The 18865-nt window shown below is 41.8% G+C and overlaps 1 protein-coding gene across 4 annotated transcripts in view; it reads right to left on the bottom strand.

The window, feature by feature from the left end:
- CHID1 (chitinase domain containing 1) overlaps positions 1 to 18865 on the bottom strand; it is an 82931-nt gene that overhangs the window by 44958 nt on the left and 19108 nt on the right. For all 4 annotated transcript variants that reach the window (XR_013393630.1, XM_077931574.1, XM_077931576.1 and 1 more), the window contains exons 8-9: positions 6035 to 6136; positions 3237 to 3392 (exon numbers count right to left, since the gene is read on the bottom strand). Coding sequence is in view for 3 of the 4 variants with exons in the window: in XM_077931574.1 (XP_077787700.1) it covers positions 3237 to 3392; positions 6035 to 6136 (258 nt within the window). In the remaining variant the exon portion in view is untranslated. The remainder of the gene's footprint in view (positions 1 to 3236; positions 3393 to 6034; positions 6137 to 18865) is intronic.

Here is an 18865-nt window from a genome sequence, read left to right as displayed (position 1 = left end):
ATTTCTCTATCTTCATCTTATTTGCCAAAATTGTGGTGCCAAATGTCTTCTGATTTTGAATAAGATGCAGCTAGCAAAAATATCCCCAACAGCATTATTCAATGACTTCATTCACCGCACAAGGCTGAAAGCAACCAATCGGTGTGAATATGCAAATAGACCACACTCTGCCCAGCCAGCTGCTTTCACTAAGCCTCACCTGTTAGCACAATCCTAAGCATAACGATCCAACACTAGCTCCCAATGAGTTCAGAGGAGCTTGCTCCTAGGAAACAAGCTGTGTCTACTTATTCTAACATGAAAAGAAAAGTATTATGTAATTTAACTCTATTTTGACACCAGTCAATATATGGTAATACATTACATAATTACATAATAATAATTTATTATTTATACCCCGCCCATCTGGCTGGGCTTCATTTCAATCAATATATTACATTACCTTTGTATCCCTGTTGCGGTTATGACCTTGGAAACACATCCATATCTCCCCACAGATATGTTGCTGTAAACATGCCATTGCTGTAAGCAAGCCACACCTAATAATTTTACTGGTACATCCGCTCATCACCACCCCAAATATTGGGGGGTCCTGTTCTCCGCCCCACTAAGGTCACTTGTAGCCATACCTTTAACATTCTTCATTACCATAATTTGCAGGGAAGCTCTCACCTCTAGCCTTTCTAAGTATCACTTTTTATTACCCACTATTTACAGAATGGCAGGCGGCCAATAAAGCTCTCAGGGGAATTCTGCATCCTTACATAGTTTGCAAAGAATCTTCCTTTGTCTTTGAACAGCACAATTCAATGTCAAATCTCTTAAATTTTTCAACTTACAATTTATTATATCAAACCTTCTTTAGTGTGTAAACCGACATAAAAGACCCACTCAAGATTCTTTTAAAGGCGTTAAGGGCACACAGCCTGATTTTAGAGTCAGTTTTGAAGATATTTCAATATGTCCTCATTGACACAAAAGGAGCTATTACATTTGCACTTTCACTGAAGTTAATCTATGAAACGTTTGATGTGCTTCTCTCTTAGTTTCATAGGGCAAATAGTTACGCTTTGTTATATTTAACTGGAGGACTTCAGACAAACCTAAAAAAAAAATGACTTGCAGATTCTGCAGTTAGGAAGGAGAGGGAAATGGAATTAAGGTGGAAAGGCACGAGCACACCCCTTTGAGTGTGCACACCCTGACAGCTGGGATTGGCTTTCTCACCAAAAATGTTTTATCACATAGCTCAATAAAGTTCCACACTAGGCACAAAATACATGTGTGTGACTGAGCACTTTACCCAGCCTTTCAAAGTATTTCAGAAAATGCCTGATCACAATATTGCTCAAATTAAAGGCATTTTCGCTATGTGGTAGATAGGGCAGGCAAGGCAGTAGCAACTAGGGACTGCCAACCTTTTTTGAGCCCAGGAATATATGCAAACCAGTGAGACTGTTGTGAGCACCACACACACAAACTGCAGCCAAGCACACACCACAACCCATTCCACTGGCTACAACCAAATGCTTATTTCAAGCCGACCTTCAGGGTGGGGGTGAATATGATGATGATTTATACCCCACCCATCTGGATTTATACCCCACCTACTCTGGGTGGCTCCCAACAGAATTAAAAACACGATAAACATCAATCCTTAAAAACTTCCCTAAACAGGGCTGCCTTCAGATGTCTTCTAAAAGTCAGATAGTTGTTTATTTCCTTGACATCTGATGGGAGGGCGTTCCATAGGGCAGGCGCCACCACCGAGAAGGCCCTCTGCCTGGTTCCCTGCAACCTCACTTCTCGCAGTGAGAGAACCGCCAGAAGGCCTTCGGAGCTGGACCTCAGTGTCCGGGCTGAACGATGGAGGTAGAGACGCTCCTTCAGGTATACTGGGCCGAGGCTTTAAAGATCAGCACCAACACTTTGAACTGTGCTCGAAAACGTACCGGGAGCCAATGTAGGTCTTTCAGGACCGTTGTTATGTGGTCTCCTCGGTGAGGAGAGGGGACAAAGGAACCTTGTAGGTGCCATGGAAGGCCCCTGCAAGACCATGTGTGCTCGTGGCCGCTATGTTGGCAATCCCAGTAGAAGTATTCAGAAGCACAAAGGACATATTTAAACTCAAGAGTGTTGCTCAAGAGGGCTGCTATTAAGAGGGCTACAATTCCCAAAGCTGACACATAATAAATTATTGTCTAGTGCATGAATTTAATAAGAAGGTATGCTATCCATGTTCTGAATATTCAGCTGGAAATGTCCACAATTAGAGCTTCATTTCATCTGCTGCAGAAATAACTTTCCATATTATTAAAGTTGCTCCCGTGCTAAGAGAAGCAAAGGCTGAAGAATTCCACAGCATTATGACCGTATTATTACAAGGCCAGTCCAGAACTCAGTGACAAGGCTGTTTACCTTTTAGCCCATTGCCAGATTTAATTCCAAACTAATTCTATCCGGCCTTGCACTTGCCATAATCATGCACATCAGGCAAGAGAATGAAGACATACACATTGAACATAGTTGTGTTGGGGGCTGGAACGTGGGCCTAGGGAGAAGGTTAAGAAACAGAAAACCCAGGGGGCAGGGTAGCTGAAGGAGAGGGGGCAGAGCAGGAGTAGACAGAAAAGGTATGGACCAGAGTGGAGACAGGTAGAATGTGCAGAGCCCCTGGGTAGGAAAATGTGCCAAAGAGGCATGGGGTTAAAAAGGAGGGACCAGATAGGAAGAAAACCTATTGTTTCCATTTGTTTGCTGTGTTTGCATATAAAGTGGGGAGTGTAGGGTGTAACTGCAACCCCCAAACCCAAATTTGTTGTTCCAGGCACTTTTCTCCATTCTTGACTAACTTCTCGCCATATTTGTGCTATGACTTTCAGTTCCATTAAGTGCCAATATTCACTGAATTATCTAACTCCAGGTGAGAATCTAAGTTGGGCAACACCTTAAGTAATACTTTAAGGCCTATTTCAGCAAAGTAAAGACCTAGAGTGTTAGTTGATATAGTGGTGTTTTGTTTTATTTTGAATAAGCTTACTGTTGTAGAATTGACTCCAGTACTATTTTAACACACTCTGGTATCTAAACTGCAATGAAGAGTAGCTAAAAATATTCTAAATAATAATAATCAATAAAAACATGCAATCAGATGGTTCTGTCACATCTAACCTAGCCCCAATTTTCACTCAAGACACTAATAACAACAACAAAAGGCAGTTTTCTAGAAACCTTACTTGTTTCCAATTATTGGCTCTCCAGAAGCGCTCAGTGCTGAGTAGTCCATGCCATAAAAATTCAGTCCCAGAAGAATTTTACTTCTCCACTTGGCTTCTGGATCCAGCATTTGAACACACGCCCGCATCCAAGGTAAAGGGGAATTAGGGCCAGGCCTGGAGATCAGCAGCAAAGAAATAAAATATGATGTCAAGGGACAGGTTTCAAAAAGAAGCAAAAGCATCTTAAACCAAACCTTTGCTCTAAGGAGATCCATAATCCCCAAAACAAACTGTATTGCTTGCTAGGAGAAAGGAACATAGAAGTTTTCTTATAGTGAGTCAGGCCCATTGGTCCATCAAGCTCAGCATTGCCTACACTGACTGGTAGCAACTATTCAGGGTTTCAGTCTAGAGACATTTGCAGACCCACCAAGAGATGTCAGGGATTGGTCACCGGTATTTCCTTGGATAATGAATGGATATTTCTAACACTCCCGTCTTGGAGAGACAAACTGTAAGGGAAAGGGAAAGGTACCCCTGACCATCAGGGCCAGTCGCGGACAACTCTGGGGTTGCATGCTCATCTCACTCTATAGGCCAAGGGAGCTGGTGTTTGTCCGCAGACAGCTTCCAGGTCATGTGGCCAGCATGACTAAGCCACTTCTGGCAAACCAGAGCAGTGCACGGAAACACTGTTTACCTTCCCAGCAGAGGGTATTTATCTACTTGCACTTTGACGTGCTTTCAAACTGCTAGGTGGGCAGGAGCTGGGACAGAACAACGGGAGCTTATCCCATCACGGGGATTCGAACCGCCAACCTTCTGATCAGCAGCAAGCCATTACATACTATTTCGGCAAACATTACTTAATTAACTTTTGCACTTGTTTCCATTGCTGTTATTTCATGTTTGATTACATTTTATATGGTTTTCTTATATTGTTTTTATCTTGTAAAGGATGGCATCCAATTTCGTTGCACTTGTGCAATGTTGCACTTGTGTAATGACAATAAAGAATCTATTCTATTCTATTCTATCTATTCTTGATTGGGCATTTTGCCTAGGAAAGTAGGATATGGATGTTAGCATAAACAAGTATATAGAACCACTCAGAAGCAATGTTTATAAAAGAACCCAGAAAATTATACAGTCTTGTATCTCTAAAAATGCATGCTGTATTTCTGTACATAGCAGCAACCTTGTACCTGGCATTGCTCAGGTAAAGGGACCCCTGACCATTAGGTCCAGTCATGGCCGACTCTGGGGTTGTGGTGCTCATCTCGCTTTATTAGCTGAGGGAGCCGGCGTACAGCTTCTGGGTCACGTGGCCAGCATGACTAAGCCGCTTCTGGCGAACCAGAGCAGCAAATGGAAACGCCGTTTACCATCCCGCCGGAGCAGTACCTATTTATCTACTTGCACTTTGATGTGCTTTCAAACTGCTAGGTTGGCAGGAACAGGGACCGAGGAACGGGAGCTCACCCCGTAGCGGGATTCGAACCGCCGACCTTCTGATCAGCAAGTCCTAGGCTCTGTGGTTTAACCCACAGCGCCACCCGCATCCCTCAGGAAGTGTAAGAACCCCCCAAAATCAGTGCCCTTTTGAAATCATTAGTTAAAATCAGTGCAGTTTTGAAAGGGTCAGTCTGTCGTTTCAATTAAAAATTGCATTTAATTGTATCTGAACATAGACAAAAAACTTGATCCCAGGCACCATCATGCAAAATTTTGTTACAGTATCTCAACACGAGTCCAAATGCATAGCAAACAGCTTTCTAAAATATATAGATGTACACAAAAGTAGGTCCAGCATTCTTCACACATATGGTTTTTCTATGTTCCAAACATGTCATTTTATATTTGTATTTTCAAGTACGCTTCAACCAATTCAAGTAAAGTGTTGCTATTGTTTTTTTAAGAAAGGATCCTTGCATCCTTGACAGTTTGCCTTCTGTTGTAACATTTTCCTTGCCTCTTTTCAATATGCCTATCATTGGTGGAAGGCATCTGAAATTTTAAAAGTCCTAAAGGAAAAAAGCAGTACATTCTATGTAATATGGAATTCTGTTTGTACATTTCTTGGACAAGCCACTGGATGATTTCCCTTATCTTGTGTGCGCACTTCAAACTGACAGTCGAGATAACTAGATACAAATCCTTAAGACACCATTTGATAAAGTGGGAAGAAAATATAAGGGTGTATAGAGAGCAACTGTCAGAACTGTTTCAAAGCAAAGAGGGAGAAAACGTAAAATGCAAGATTCCTTTTTTAGTTCTTCATCCTCAGAAGCCATATTGGACAGGGATTTTAGAGGCTTATTTGCCAATCCAAAAACAGATATAAGAAAAGCTAATACAGGCAAGCCAAAAAGAATGGTAGCCAATGGATGATATCCACCTAACCTATCCCTGGTCCTGTTAGCTAGGGATGATGGGAGTTGTAGTCCCAGAACAGCTGGAGGGCCAGGTTTGGCAATGCCTGAACCATACTCATACTAGACTAACTGAAATTAATGGACAAGATACTTGTCCATTGATTTCAATGGGTCTACTCTTGAGTAAGGCCAATGGTAGGTATTGCCCAATATATTTACTATGCAGTCTCAAATGAAATGCTGAGGTGGGGAGAAGTATACCATAAAGAAAGATAATAATGAAGTAAAAAAATAAATAAAGCCTGGAATCTGCCCACTCCTCTTCTAAAGGGTACTGATTAATTAGGATTTCTGTGAGCTCCAGGTATGTTTCCTGATGTCACTACTACATCCCTAAAAGCCAGTTCAGTGTACTATTGTTTTCCACTGTCATTGCCTTACCGTTGAGGCACTGAATAATCGTATGTCATGAGGCTGAAGCTGTCCACTATTGGGGCTAGCTGATCAAATTCTTTCTTTGTGAAACTTCCCAGCTGGTTGGTTCTTTAAGAGAGAGAGAGAGAGAGAGAAATGTTTATTTATATAAGGTCATCAGCATGCCTGGTGCTTTACAGAGTACAAGAGGACCAGTCCCTGCCCTGAGGAGCATACATTCTTTACATTTGACACAGGGGAATCAACAGAAGTAGGGTAAGCTGGGAACAAAGATGCAGTAGTTTCAGTTGCATAAGGACATAGTCAGAGACTGGGTTGGATCAAACCAAAGGCTCCTAGTCCAGCATTCTGTTCTCACAGTGCCCACCAGATGCCTATGGGAAGTCCACAAGCATGGGAAGTCCAATAGTATTGTCCCTTATTTACGGGCTCAGTAACAGTACAACATGGTAACTAGCAGGTTGCCAAACGTTTCACAGAAAATACGGGCTTTGAGGAGGAATTTGAAGGAAGTTTATCTCCCCCCATTTGTTCTTCACATGGGCTTTGAGGAACTCTGGAAATGGCTTTGCCCCTGGCCCTGAGAATTCCACACACACACCCCGCATCCACTTAGGCCTACACCCAACTGAAGTTAACTGGGACATCTGTAACTCTTCTTTGGTTATGAACCAAGCTTCTAAATGTCTTGGCCAGGAAGGGTTAGAGTATTTTATGGGGAAAGCGGGAACTAGAGATAATGTGCTCAAGTTCCAGAGCAACATATATTATTGGGCTTCTTGTCTGAAAATCCTGACCTTGGGTGGATGGGGAAATAGAAGAAAGAAGATCAGACGACTTTGCTTCTGCACTTGGAAGTACTTTACATCCTGGTTCTAAATATTTGCACCCCTATATCCAACTGTGATGGAATCACAATTCCCTTGCAGTAGTTAAAATATCATGCTAGTACCATTGAACTAGTCTCAGCTACAGCACTTTGTTGGTGATTGCAGCCTTAAAATGAGGGCACTGGTTAATGTTTTGGTTACCTCTGGACTAAGTTTACATTTAAATGGAAATGAATCCCAACCTTTCCCAAAGGCTCAGGACGAATCAACATTTTGAGACGTCAGACTATGATAATGTAATAAATAATACGCTCTTCTAAACATCACAGTGCTAAAGGCACAAACCATAATGCTGAAACCCCAAACCCTCAATGCAAAGCATGGGAAATCTGTCCAGTGCCAGGAAAAAAGCACACTGATGTGGTCCAATCAGACACTTGCATTCTGCCTTCCCCACCCAGGCGAACATAACCCATAAGACTTGTACTTTTGCCACTGCCACTTTTTTGGCTTGCTCCCGAAAAACTGTGTCGCACTGCAGCCTCGAGATGGAACTAGATGTAATGCTACTCACACAAGTATTTATTTGTTTATTTGGTTCCAGTAATGAAATGCCTCCCATAAAAGATCTTGAAGAGGTTTCACAGCGAAGACAAAAAAAATAATCAAAACTATTCCATATGTACACAAACAAATTCAAATCCAATACAGAAACAGGGTAGGATAAAAGGTTTGTTGAAAGAAAAAATGTATTTACTAGGTGCCAAAAAGACAACAGAAGCAATGCCTGTCAAATCTGTAATGGGAGGGAATTCCAAAGAGGAGGTGCCACAATGCTAAAGGTCCAATTCTTTACATTTGTGCAGATGGTATCTGCAGGAGACTTCTTTGGCTGATTGCAGTGATGGATATAAGGGTTGAGATAATATTTTAGGTATCCCTTAGCTCAGCAGCAAATTGGCAGTCAGTGTAACTACAGTCACAACAGTGTGAATGGCATTTTCACCGCAGAGAAATAGCAGGCAGGGGCCACTCCATGCTTCCTGTTTGCACTGGGAGGGAAGTTTCCATTTATGTTAAAAGAAGTTTTCTTTACAATGCAAACAGCAGGTGGGGAGGGGGAGGAATAAGAGCCACACTGGAACGCCAGCCTTGGGCAAAAATTCAAAGCCCCTTTACCCAACCCCAGCCAGGGTCCGATCTGGATCTTGTACCCCCCCCCCCCCCCAGTTCGGTCTCTAGGCAAACATGCACATACACACACCGAGTAGAAATGCAGCACTGTTATGCATTACCCGGTACAGCCTTCAGCCTCCAGATTGCTGCTGCACAGCCAGGTGCAAGGCTTCACTGCCAGACTATTTATTCCAAGGCAGGCCCTTCTATAAGTAGACACAAAAGTCTGCCACTTATGGCTCAGTGTGGCTGTACTCCAGAAACAGCCCGTGGAGACAGGGAGGGCGAGAGATGAACTTGTGGATGCTTACAGGGAAGGCACTGAAGAGCCTGTCCTGGTTAAATGGCTTGACCATGTGGGGCATCCAATATTTCACCCTTCGTCTCTATGGAAAGCATGACTAAAAGGACAACCTGTTTGAGCATATTCACATGCAAAAAAAGTTCTGTTAATTTCAGTGAAACCCACTTTTGAAGTATCTACACTGTCAGTATATTTCTAATACGCAAAAATGCTATGTTCCTTGAAACTCAGCTTCTTTAAAAAAACGAAATTACCCAAGTGCATTCACAATACATTCAGAACACAATAGAAGCTAACAGACCAGAGCAGAAGCAGAGCATCGGTTTTTCTACTGAATATAGAAACAGTCAGAAACTGACATTAAATTAATAGAAAACAAGCACATTACCAGTCTTCTGTTTACATACACGCATTTGAATGTTTTGCCTTGTTCAATTAAAGGGTTCCAACACGGAAACCTCAGGCCTAAGCTGCTATTAAAATAAAATCTAACCCTTTGGAATCATTTAATTCTTACACAATTCTTCTTCACAGCCAGTCTCCAGAGGTGTTAATTTAGTCATGAAGCATCATTTTAAAAAAACAAACCAGGACAAGTGATTAACAGCTGCATTTCTGAGCACACTTTCCTCAGTGGAAGCACCACCACTGAAAACAATGAGAATGTATCCTGAATAAACATGCGTAGAATTACATGGCGCATCTATCATTATTATTGCGTAACAGGCCATGTGAGATACGAGACAGGCAGATTACAACTGCTACAACCAGCAACTGCTTACAGAATGTCAAAATTGGATTATTAATGATAATATTTAATTACAGACGGCTGGCACCTTTCCCTACTAATTGTAAAAGGCAATATAGGAAGCCTCATGCACATACATCTGTACCCACTTAGGCCCTCTTCAGAATGAAGCCAAACACATAGTAGCAGGGGTGCGTGTTTGGGAGATGCAGATGTGCTTAGGGGCAGGGCCAACCGTATGCATTCTCACTACCCCCCTTGTGCATTCAGTACCCATTGGTACCATATGCCTGAATAAGTCTAGTCAGTCTCCTCCTCCTGTGCAATCTGCAGACTGTATTTAAGTTTAGTTCAGGTCAGCTCCTTCTAACAGGTATCTGAAGTCAAATGTTAAATAGTGAAAACCATAGAAGAGGATCATTACAAGATAAGCAGTCAACCAACAAAAACCATGGTTGTGGAGCTAAAGATTTCTTAAACATTATGAAGTACTTTTCTTCTGTATAAATATTTTTAAATGGTACAAGAAAGGTATTTGAACACGGAGATTGCAATCCATGATAGTAATTCTGGGTACATACCTATATGGTGCCTAAATGCTTTAACCCATGGAGCAAACAGCAGCAGCTGGGAAAGGAAAATTTGGGGAAGCAGCAAGCATGGAATGGTTAACTTCCTCTTCCCACAGCACAACCTTGATCCAATCTTCAGCCTCTCAATTGGCATTCTGATTTTTAAACATACATGTCCCATGGCACATCTGCTTTGGCAATAATAGGCAATACTTTGACTAATAGTAGGAAAGCTACAATATAAGCACTTGGAACTGGATTCAACTTACCCATTCTGCTAGTGGAAGCCAGTGTAAGGACTCCTGCTAGCACAATGGAGCTTCCCCCCCCCCCCATTGGGTTGGGAGAACCCCCAAAACAACTCATGGGGGGGAGGGGGAGAAAAGGGTGACCATTCAATTGGGCGAGCAGAAATATCATCATTAATATTCCAATTGTGACATTCAAAAGATTGTGCTGACGGATCAATCTCGTAAGTGCTACACTGAACGATCTTTAATTACAGAAGTTGCAGTAAGAAAGAAGAAGCACTTTTGCATGAAAAGTTGGGGCCGAGAATACAAGCCACTTTAAAACTAAGTGTTCCCATTTCATGGGGTCATAAACTGTACTATGATGTAGTAATCAGCCCCAAAATAAATTCAGAGAAACAAATATCTTAGCCAGTGATAGGAAAAACAATTGAGACTCCCGCTGCACCTTAAAAGCAAACAAATTTTAGGGCAGGTATATTTTTAATAGTTACAAAAGAGGCTCCAAAGCCTAGCCTCAAAATATAAATTAGTTAAATGAGAAAGGTTTGAGGGGCTGGGGAACCAGAACATTCAACCAGCTGAGGCACTGCATTAGAAGCTAAAAACCACTTATCTGCTTAAAGGGTAACACAAATGCAATTTTGCACTGTCATCTCATTGGGCTGAAAGGGTATGTGCAACGATGCTGAACTAAAAATATGCCTGAGTGACATTTTTCAGTCAGGTCAGCAAGCCCAGAATATAAAGAACACAGTGGCAACAAAGGCAATTTGCCTCTGACAAGAGTTTAACGTGCGAGTGACTACTTTCTTTTGATGTACGCTGCAGCCACCTCATGTTCCAAGAACCAATAATTTAGTTGTCATATTAAGGAGCAGCACTTTCCCAACAGGAGTTCAAACATAAATTAAAAGCAGTCACCCCTTCCGGGACTTACTTGCACCCATCAGTCTTCATAGCAGTTATCTGGCATTTGCTGCACATTTAAATGGCAAGCACTGTACGAATGCGTAAAATGAAGGGCATCTGTTATGTTACAACAATCTAAGTGCCTAAAGGCAAAACAATTTCTTCCCCCAAACACGGCAATATGCATTTGCAATGAATATATTGTTATCATTTCAGAGCGGGGGCAGGAGAGGAATATAGCTTCCTTTTATCATGCACTGCATTTTATTGTGCATTATATCACTTTACATAGGTTAGAGGAGCATAGCATTTAATGAAGCTGGGATGCATCTTTGTTAAGCCAAGGAAAATATTTTAATAAGCAACTTGTAACCTAAGTAACTCTTCCCCACCTACTTTATTATTGATTACACTAATTACTTGCAGCACACACATAAGGATCCCAGATAACTTGTTTTTCCTCTTGGTTGAAGAGAAAAAAATATTTTCAATAACGCTCATCAGATGAATCACATGAATAATGAGCTTTTATTTTAGCTCTCTGAACATTATTTAGTTGAGACCAATACTGCCTCTAGGTGCAAAGCAAATGACATACTCTAACTTAATATTCCCTTAAGTCAAGCATAGGAAACCTCTGGCTCTCCAAATGTTTTGATGTACTACAAATCCCATCATTGCTTGCTACTGAACATGCTGGCTGGGGCTGATGGGAGTTAGAGTCAAACAACATCTGGTAGGCCACAGGTTCCCCATCCTGGATTATGTGATTAGGATTGGCATGCTGTATTTTATTAATTACATCTGTATAGCACTCTTGAGAGTCCCATGGACTGCAAGAAGTTCAAACATATCCATTCTGAAGGAAATCAGCCCTGAGTGCTCACTGGAAGGACAGATCCTGAAGCTGAGGCTCCAATACTTTGGCCACCTCATGAGAAGAGAAGACTCCCTGGAAAAGACCCTGATGTTGGGAAAGATGGAGGGCACAAGGAGAAGGTGACGACAGAGGACGAGATGGTTGGACAGTGTTCTCGAAGCTACTAAAATGAGTTTGACCAAACTGCGGGAGACAGTGGAAGACAGGAGTGTCTGGCCTGCTCTGGTCCATGGGGTCACGAAGAGTCGGACATGACTAAACGACTAAACAACAACAACAACAACAACAACAACAACATTAGCATTTTTACAAATGTAACCAATAGTTGGTTATTATACAGGGTTGGGAGTAGAAAAGACAACCCAGGAAGCTGATCTTAAAAGCATTTGAGAAAAACTGGCTCAGACACGGCTGGTAAAATGAGAGGCAGGTGGTGGAGAAGAGAGGAAACTCTCACAGGGAATGAAACTAATTGCTTTACTGGTACCTAGCAAAAAATAATACACAATTTCAAAACAGGAAAACACTTGGTAAGGGATTTCTGCTGGGCAAATTTCATTGACCTCTGTATCTAATTGGTCTTTAAACCTGATTAGACCAACCTTTTTTCTTTTCTTTTTTTTACAACTAGGGAATAATTGGATCAACCTTTTATTAACAAAGAAAACCAAGGGAATAATTAGTTTAAAGACAGAAGCGTATGTGTAGAATATGTGTTGGGCTTTTTGCACGAAAGCCAAGCAAATTCCTCTCTAAAAGAGATACCGTAAGATACAGAATGAAAAACTTGAGTCCATGGGCTTGAATAGCAAAACTATATGTGGGATACATTAACGATACCATTATACCCTATGATGAACTATACCCTTTCACTGAAATGTTTGTGTTTTTTGAAAGTGAGGTCAAAGATTAATGCAAAAAAGGTGGGGGGTTGCTGCTCAATAGGAGAGTGCAATCTTCACTTTGGAAGCAAACCACCTATGAATTATCTGACTCATGACATTCCCAGAACCACCATTATACAGGGGACAGTTATCTGAGGGCATGCACGGTATAAAATGAGATTGCTTAATACAATGTAATAGCTCAGCAGCTTCGTACATGGAATTAACCTTGCTCCTTAACTGCCTCTGCCTCTGCCCATTTGGAGCTCATCTCAAAATTTTAAAAGAAAGATGACAACGAAACAGATGCCCTTTGGTGAAGAGGGAAGAAAAGCTCTGCATGCTACGAAGCGGATGACTTCTTTTAAGAGGCAAAGAAGCTTCCATTTCTGATATTACCCAAAAACACTTTAAAATAGTGAGCATAAAACTAAAGCAATTCAGCATGGAAGAGAAAAGAGACAGATGAACATTACCTGCTGCTCCTCCATACAGGCTTTTAACATAATTTCAGCTGATTTTTGTCTCCTTTTTCAAACACACCTAAAGAGAAGGCCTAATTTTCTGTGAATATCCTATGCTGATTTGAAGGGTCTCATTCGTATAAGTGATTAAAGCCCATAAGCTAGCTGGTGCTTAGTTTCTCCAGCTGAAATATCCTCAGTTTACCCAGTAATCTAAAATACACATAATGTGCATACAAATTGCTGTGTGCATGCACGAAGGGACATTTCATGAGCCATAACAATCGCCATGACTCAAAGTCACCCTGCTATATATGGGTACAGCCATAGGACTGCAACCTGTTCTTCTGCATCCAGACTTAAATCTTTCTGTAAAACACTTTGAGGTTTTTCACAATCAAGCAATGTGTACATTTTATGAAATAAATAAAAACAGCAGCCAAAAATACAACCATTAATGATAAAATGTAAGAGCAGCCCCACTGGACCATGCCAAAAGGTCAATTCAATCCTGCTTTCAACTTCCCACAATGCATACCCAGATTCTTCTGGAAGCCCAGAAGAGGAGCTTGAAGACAGTAGCTATCTCCTTCTGATATTCCTCAGTGGTATACTACTGCCATCTGGAGATTCCGCACAGCCATAGTGGCTGCCATTGGTAGACCTCTCCTCCATACATTTGGTTGAATTCCCTTTTAAATCTATCTAAACAAAGGGCCATCTCCACAACTTGCGGCAGTGAATTAACTGTGAATGATGCACTGTGAGAAGTTGTCTTCTCTCCTCGCTCCTGTGCCTCCCCACCAAAAACAATCCTGACTCTGTCAAAAACCAGCCCTCATTTGAAAGATATATCCAGTCAGCACAGCTAGATATTTTGGAACACTGTGTTTATGATATTGTATACCGTGTCTGCATTTCAGTGTCGTGAAGCCACATAAGATTGTTTGGATATTACTGTATATTCTAAAAGCCATAGGCCTTAAGACTCATTATTGGTAATAAATAAATAAAAATCATATCCATGTTGTAGAAATGCATGGTGTTTATTTACTAGCTTGACTTCATTTATTCTTTTGCATCTTCTGATTCTATGGTCAATCCATTTCATTAGCTGAGCACAAGGAATTATATGTGAGAAACTTCTCTTTATCCACTACCTCCCTACCATGCATAAAGTTATAGACCTATATTATATAAATAATAATAATAGTAACAATTTATTTATCCCTCGCCCATCTGGCTGGGTTTCCCCAGCCACTCTGTGCGGCTCCCAACAGAATACAGTCATATCTCTTGTTGCGTTTGCTTCACATTGCGGCTTTTCGGGTTGCGAACGCAGCAAACCCGGAAGTGTATATTTCAGGGTTTCGCCACACACACATACGCAGAAACATTCTGCACGCTTCGCACATGCGCAGAAGCACTCTATCACGCTCCGCACTTGCACAGAAGCGCCACTCTAGTTGCGGACTTTTCGGGGTGCAAACGGCACCCCGGAACAGATCATGTCTGCAACTAGAGGTACCACTGTATTTAAAACATGTTATCTCACCCCCACTCCCGAACTCAGTTATCTTTTGACTAAATGAAAAAGCTCCAAAGAGCAGGAGTGTGGCTAAGTACCTAAAAGCACAGGTCCATGACTCCAATTTCCATTAAAAAATTGCATATGCTACTTTATATCTGTAGGTGTCTATATTAAGAAATTAAGATGGTAAACAGACGGGTCTCACCAGCACTGCAGTTCATGGTGCACTCAGTTATCCAATCAAATTAAAGAGAAGGAGTAGGAGACCCAGGGCTCAGGTCTCCTGAGTCACCCCCTAACAATGCTCCTGTGCCAAACATTTGAAGCCCTTTTTCCGGCATTCAGAAAGAATGTGTGAGGGATCAAAGTGTGGCAAACATGCAAGCCTTCCCCACCCTCCAATACATAGATTCATAGACCTATGAGTCAGGGCAATACATTTTGGGTATACAGGCATCCCCCGCCCCCACTTGCGCACAACCACATATACATGCGACGCTGGGGCCACCACTGGTGGTGGGCCCATTCTTATCCTAAGACCTGGGCACCTTTGCCAAGAGAGTTTATTAAAAGTCCAAGTATATACAATCTAGATACGCCATTTGCCATTTTGCTGTTCAGACTTCACAGATATCCTTCATGTGGGAGGGATAGGAAATTCAGCATTGATGGGAATTTCCTAGTAAAAACACAGGTCTTCACTTTCTTTGAACCACACTCATCAGGACCTTCACACATCAAGAGTTATGGATACTACATTCAATAATTATGGCAAAACACATGGTCATTACACACATAGCATGCATACCAAAACATAACCACGGTCTGGGAGGAAGAGGGCTTTTCTGTTTGTTTGTTTGTTTGTTTGTTTGTTTGTTTGTTTGTCTGACTTTCAAAAGCCATCAACAGACAGTAGAATTCCTGCTCATCTCATTAAACTGAGAAAAGCTAACAATCCGATAAGGTTTATTTTGCTGAGACTGCATAGCTTTAATGTGCTTTCTTCAAAGTTGTGAGGTGTACAAAAGGTAGAGATAAAAGACAGCTGCCTAATTTTAACTTCCAACAATACTTGTCCTGCTTCCCCCCCAAAAAAAAAAACCACAAACAATTGTTTTGATCAATCAATAAGCACCCTCCCAATCTTACAAATGCTTTCCTATAGTGAGGACAGCACTACAGTCAAACTAAAGCACTGCAGGTGTGATGAGACTGAACACCTACCTACCTGAAGGCTGCATTTCCAGGATACAGTGGTACCTCGGGTTACATACGCTTCAGGTTACATACGCTTCAGGTTACAGACTCCACTAACCCAGAAATAGTGCTTCAGGTTAAGAACTTTGCTTCAGGATGAGAACAGAAATCGTGCTCTGGCGGCGCGGCGGCAGCAGGAGGCCCCATTAGCTAAAGTGGTGCTTCAGGTTAAGAACAGTTTCAGGTTAAGTACGGACCTCTGGAACGAATTAAGTACTTAAGCTGAGGTACCACTGTACTACTTGTGCTTCTTTCCAAATGGAGGAAGCCTTTTCAGTGAAACCAACAAGCCGTAGAAAGTTTTTATTGCAGGTTACTGGAAATGTTCTGATAGACAAGGAGAGTAGTAAGTTATATCATTGCTTTTAATAGCCAAGCAAATATTACTGTTTTACTGCTTGTCTGCAAGTGGGTTCACCCTTGAGGGCAATAAAAATCCCTATAAAAGAAACACAGACTACCTGTCCGCATCTGTGATGTTATTTATGATGTACACTCAATTGAAAGCAGCCTTTAATGTCCCTGCTTTCTAAATAAACGTATCGTCAACACTTGCTAACATCCAGTATATATCACAAGAAGTAGATACCTCTTTCCTGAATTGCTGGGATGAGTTGCAGACCACTCCAGCAAGTTCTGGTTCAGTACTCCAATTCTCTCTCCTAATAAGTGGTGGGCTGTATCAGGCACTCAAAATCTCCATGGTACTTTTTACTGGACAACACCTACAACAGAGTTGACATACGTCCAGTTTCTGCCCGACATGTCCTCTTTCTCAGCGTAAAAAATCCTGTCCATAGGATTTTTTAAAGTAGGCAAAATGCCTGTGTTTTTTTGTTTACATGTGGCAACACAATCTTGCGCCCATAGCTTAGTTGTAGAGTACATGCTTCACATGCAGAAAGACCCAGGTTCAATTTCTGGTAGCAGCAAGCCCTCTCTGAAACTTGGAAGAATCACTGATGGACAGTAGAGACAATAGTGAACTAGATTTTTGTGTGTGTGTGTGTGTGTGTGTGTCATACAGTGATAAGCTATGTAACCTTTCCCCCCCCCCTCTCCTAAAATACAGTTTTCAGCTCAGATTATTTTGACATGCTGGGATCACCCAGGAAGGCTGAAGAATGAGAAAGTGTATATGGTTACATTTTGTGTATATGTATACTTTTGTATAAGGGACGTGGGTGGCGCTGTGGGTTAAACCACAGAGCCTAGGACTTGCCGATCAGAAGGTTAGCGGTTCGAATCCCCGCGACGGGGTGAGCTCCCGTTGCTCGGTCCCTGCTCCTGCCAACCTAGCAGTTCGAAACCACGTCAAAGTGCAAGTAGATAAATAGGTACCGCTCTGGCAGGAAGGTAAACAGTGTTTCCGTGCACTGCTCTGGTTTGCCAATAGTGGCTTAGTCATGCTGGCCACATGACCCGGAAGCTGTACGCCGGCTCCCTCGGCCAATAAAGCGAGATGAGCGCCACAACCCCAGAGACTGGACCTAATGGTCAGGGGTCCCTTTACCTTTACCTTTTTCTCATAGGCATAGGTGGGAATGTGAACTTCTACATATTGTACGGGTATTTACAATGAGAGTCGTCGTAGGGAAGTCAGCAAACGTGTTCTCTTTTTCACTCTTCAAAATATGGCAACCCTAACCTACAATACATTCTAGCTGCAATGCTAGAATGCAGATGAAGCTGAACTCCAACTCCCATCTGCCCTAGTCAGTTTTGTCAATGGTCAGGGATGATAGAAGTCATGGTCCTACAACATCTGGAGGGCACCACGTTGGTTATTCCTGGGATAATACATCACTTTTCCCAGGTATTTCTTCTTGCTCCCCTCCACAGTATTTCTAGATGCAACACCCTAAAACTCTCCCAGGGGAAGTCAATGAGAGCTGTCAACATCTATGGGAGTGAAGGCGGTAAGACACCGAAGGGCCCTGGAGAAAAGGCCCTTTCTGTATGTGCAACTGCCTATCCTGTACATTGAAAACTGGCACATCAGGGAAAAGCTTTCTCCCCACCGTGCTAGTTTTCACACTCTAAAGTCATGTGAAACCCGCACTTGCCATTTGAAGTGGTACACGCCAGGAACAGGTTTACCATCTCAACTGTCATTTATGACAACTAGGCCCAAGAGATACACTCGAGCGCCATTTATATATGCAGTACTATTGACTTCATAGGGCTGCTGTGAGAAGAGAAAATCTGCAAAGCCCTTCAAACAATGCCGTATGCTAATTTTGTGTTTTGCATATTGGAAATTAATGCTAAATTGTGGTAGTGAGTTGCCCAAGGCCACACAGTGAATCACTTGTTCAGCAGAGATTAGAATTGGCACTTCTCAGTTTTTTAATTATGTCAGATTTCTGTATTCCACCTTTCCATCAAAAACAATCACATGTCTAAGGCCAGCACTGAATCCACTATAAACATTGGTTATTCCACCAATTATGCCTACCCTGAATTCACTCAGCGTAAAAACCTTGTGGAAGAACCTGCAAAGGTAACACAATTTTGATACTTTCCAGTTTCCCTCAATGTACCTTCGGTGGAATTTAATGAAATATCTTGCATTTTCCAGAGGTTAATTACCCCCGCGCCCCACTTAAGTACCAGTATTTTTCAAGCCCTTATACTCTTCCTTTAACATAGCATTTTTCATCAATTTGATCTTAATGTGAACTGAATTGGTATGACAGCAACCCATTAAAAAAGAGCATCTAACTATGCTCTTCCTTTTAGGTTTTAATCAGGGCAGAACACAAAAGGAGCACTGTTTTAGCCACTGGGGGTCCTGCTCAAAAGGGTGATATTTTACAAAATAGTCTCGGTCTACCTTATCAGACTTCTACCAGATATGGAGTCTACAAATGTTATTTGATTCTTTGCCATATCATTTTCTATGCCTTTTGCTGAATGGCTGATTAAATCTACTCCAAGTCCAACACATGAAGGATATTAGATTATTAAAAGTACACTTTCCATCATTTGTAAAGGTTAGACCCAAATTGATTCTAAAGTGACAATG

The sequence above is a fragment of the Podarcis muralis genome, chromosome 1 (assembly GCF_964188315.1).
Source record: "Podarcis muralis chromosome 1, rPodMur119.hap1.1, whole genome shotgun sequence".
In the NCBI taxonomy this organism is placed as follows: Eukaryota; Metazoa; Chordata; class Lepidosauria; order Squamata; family Lacertidae; genus Podarcis; species Podarcis muralis.
Note: the sequence above shows the minus strand (reverse complement) of the source record. Positions and strands in the feature narration are given on the sequence as shown.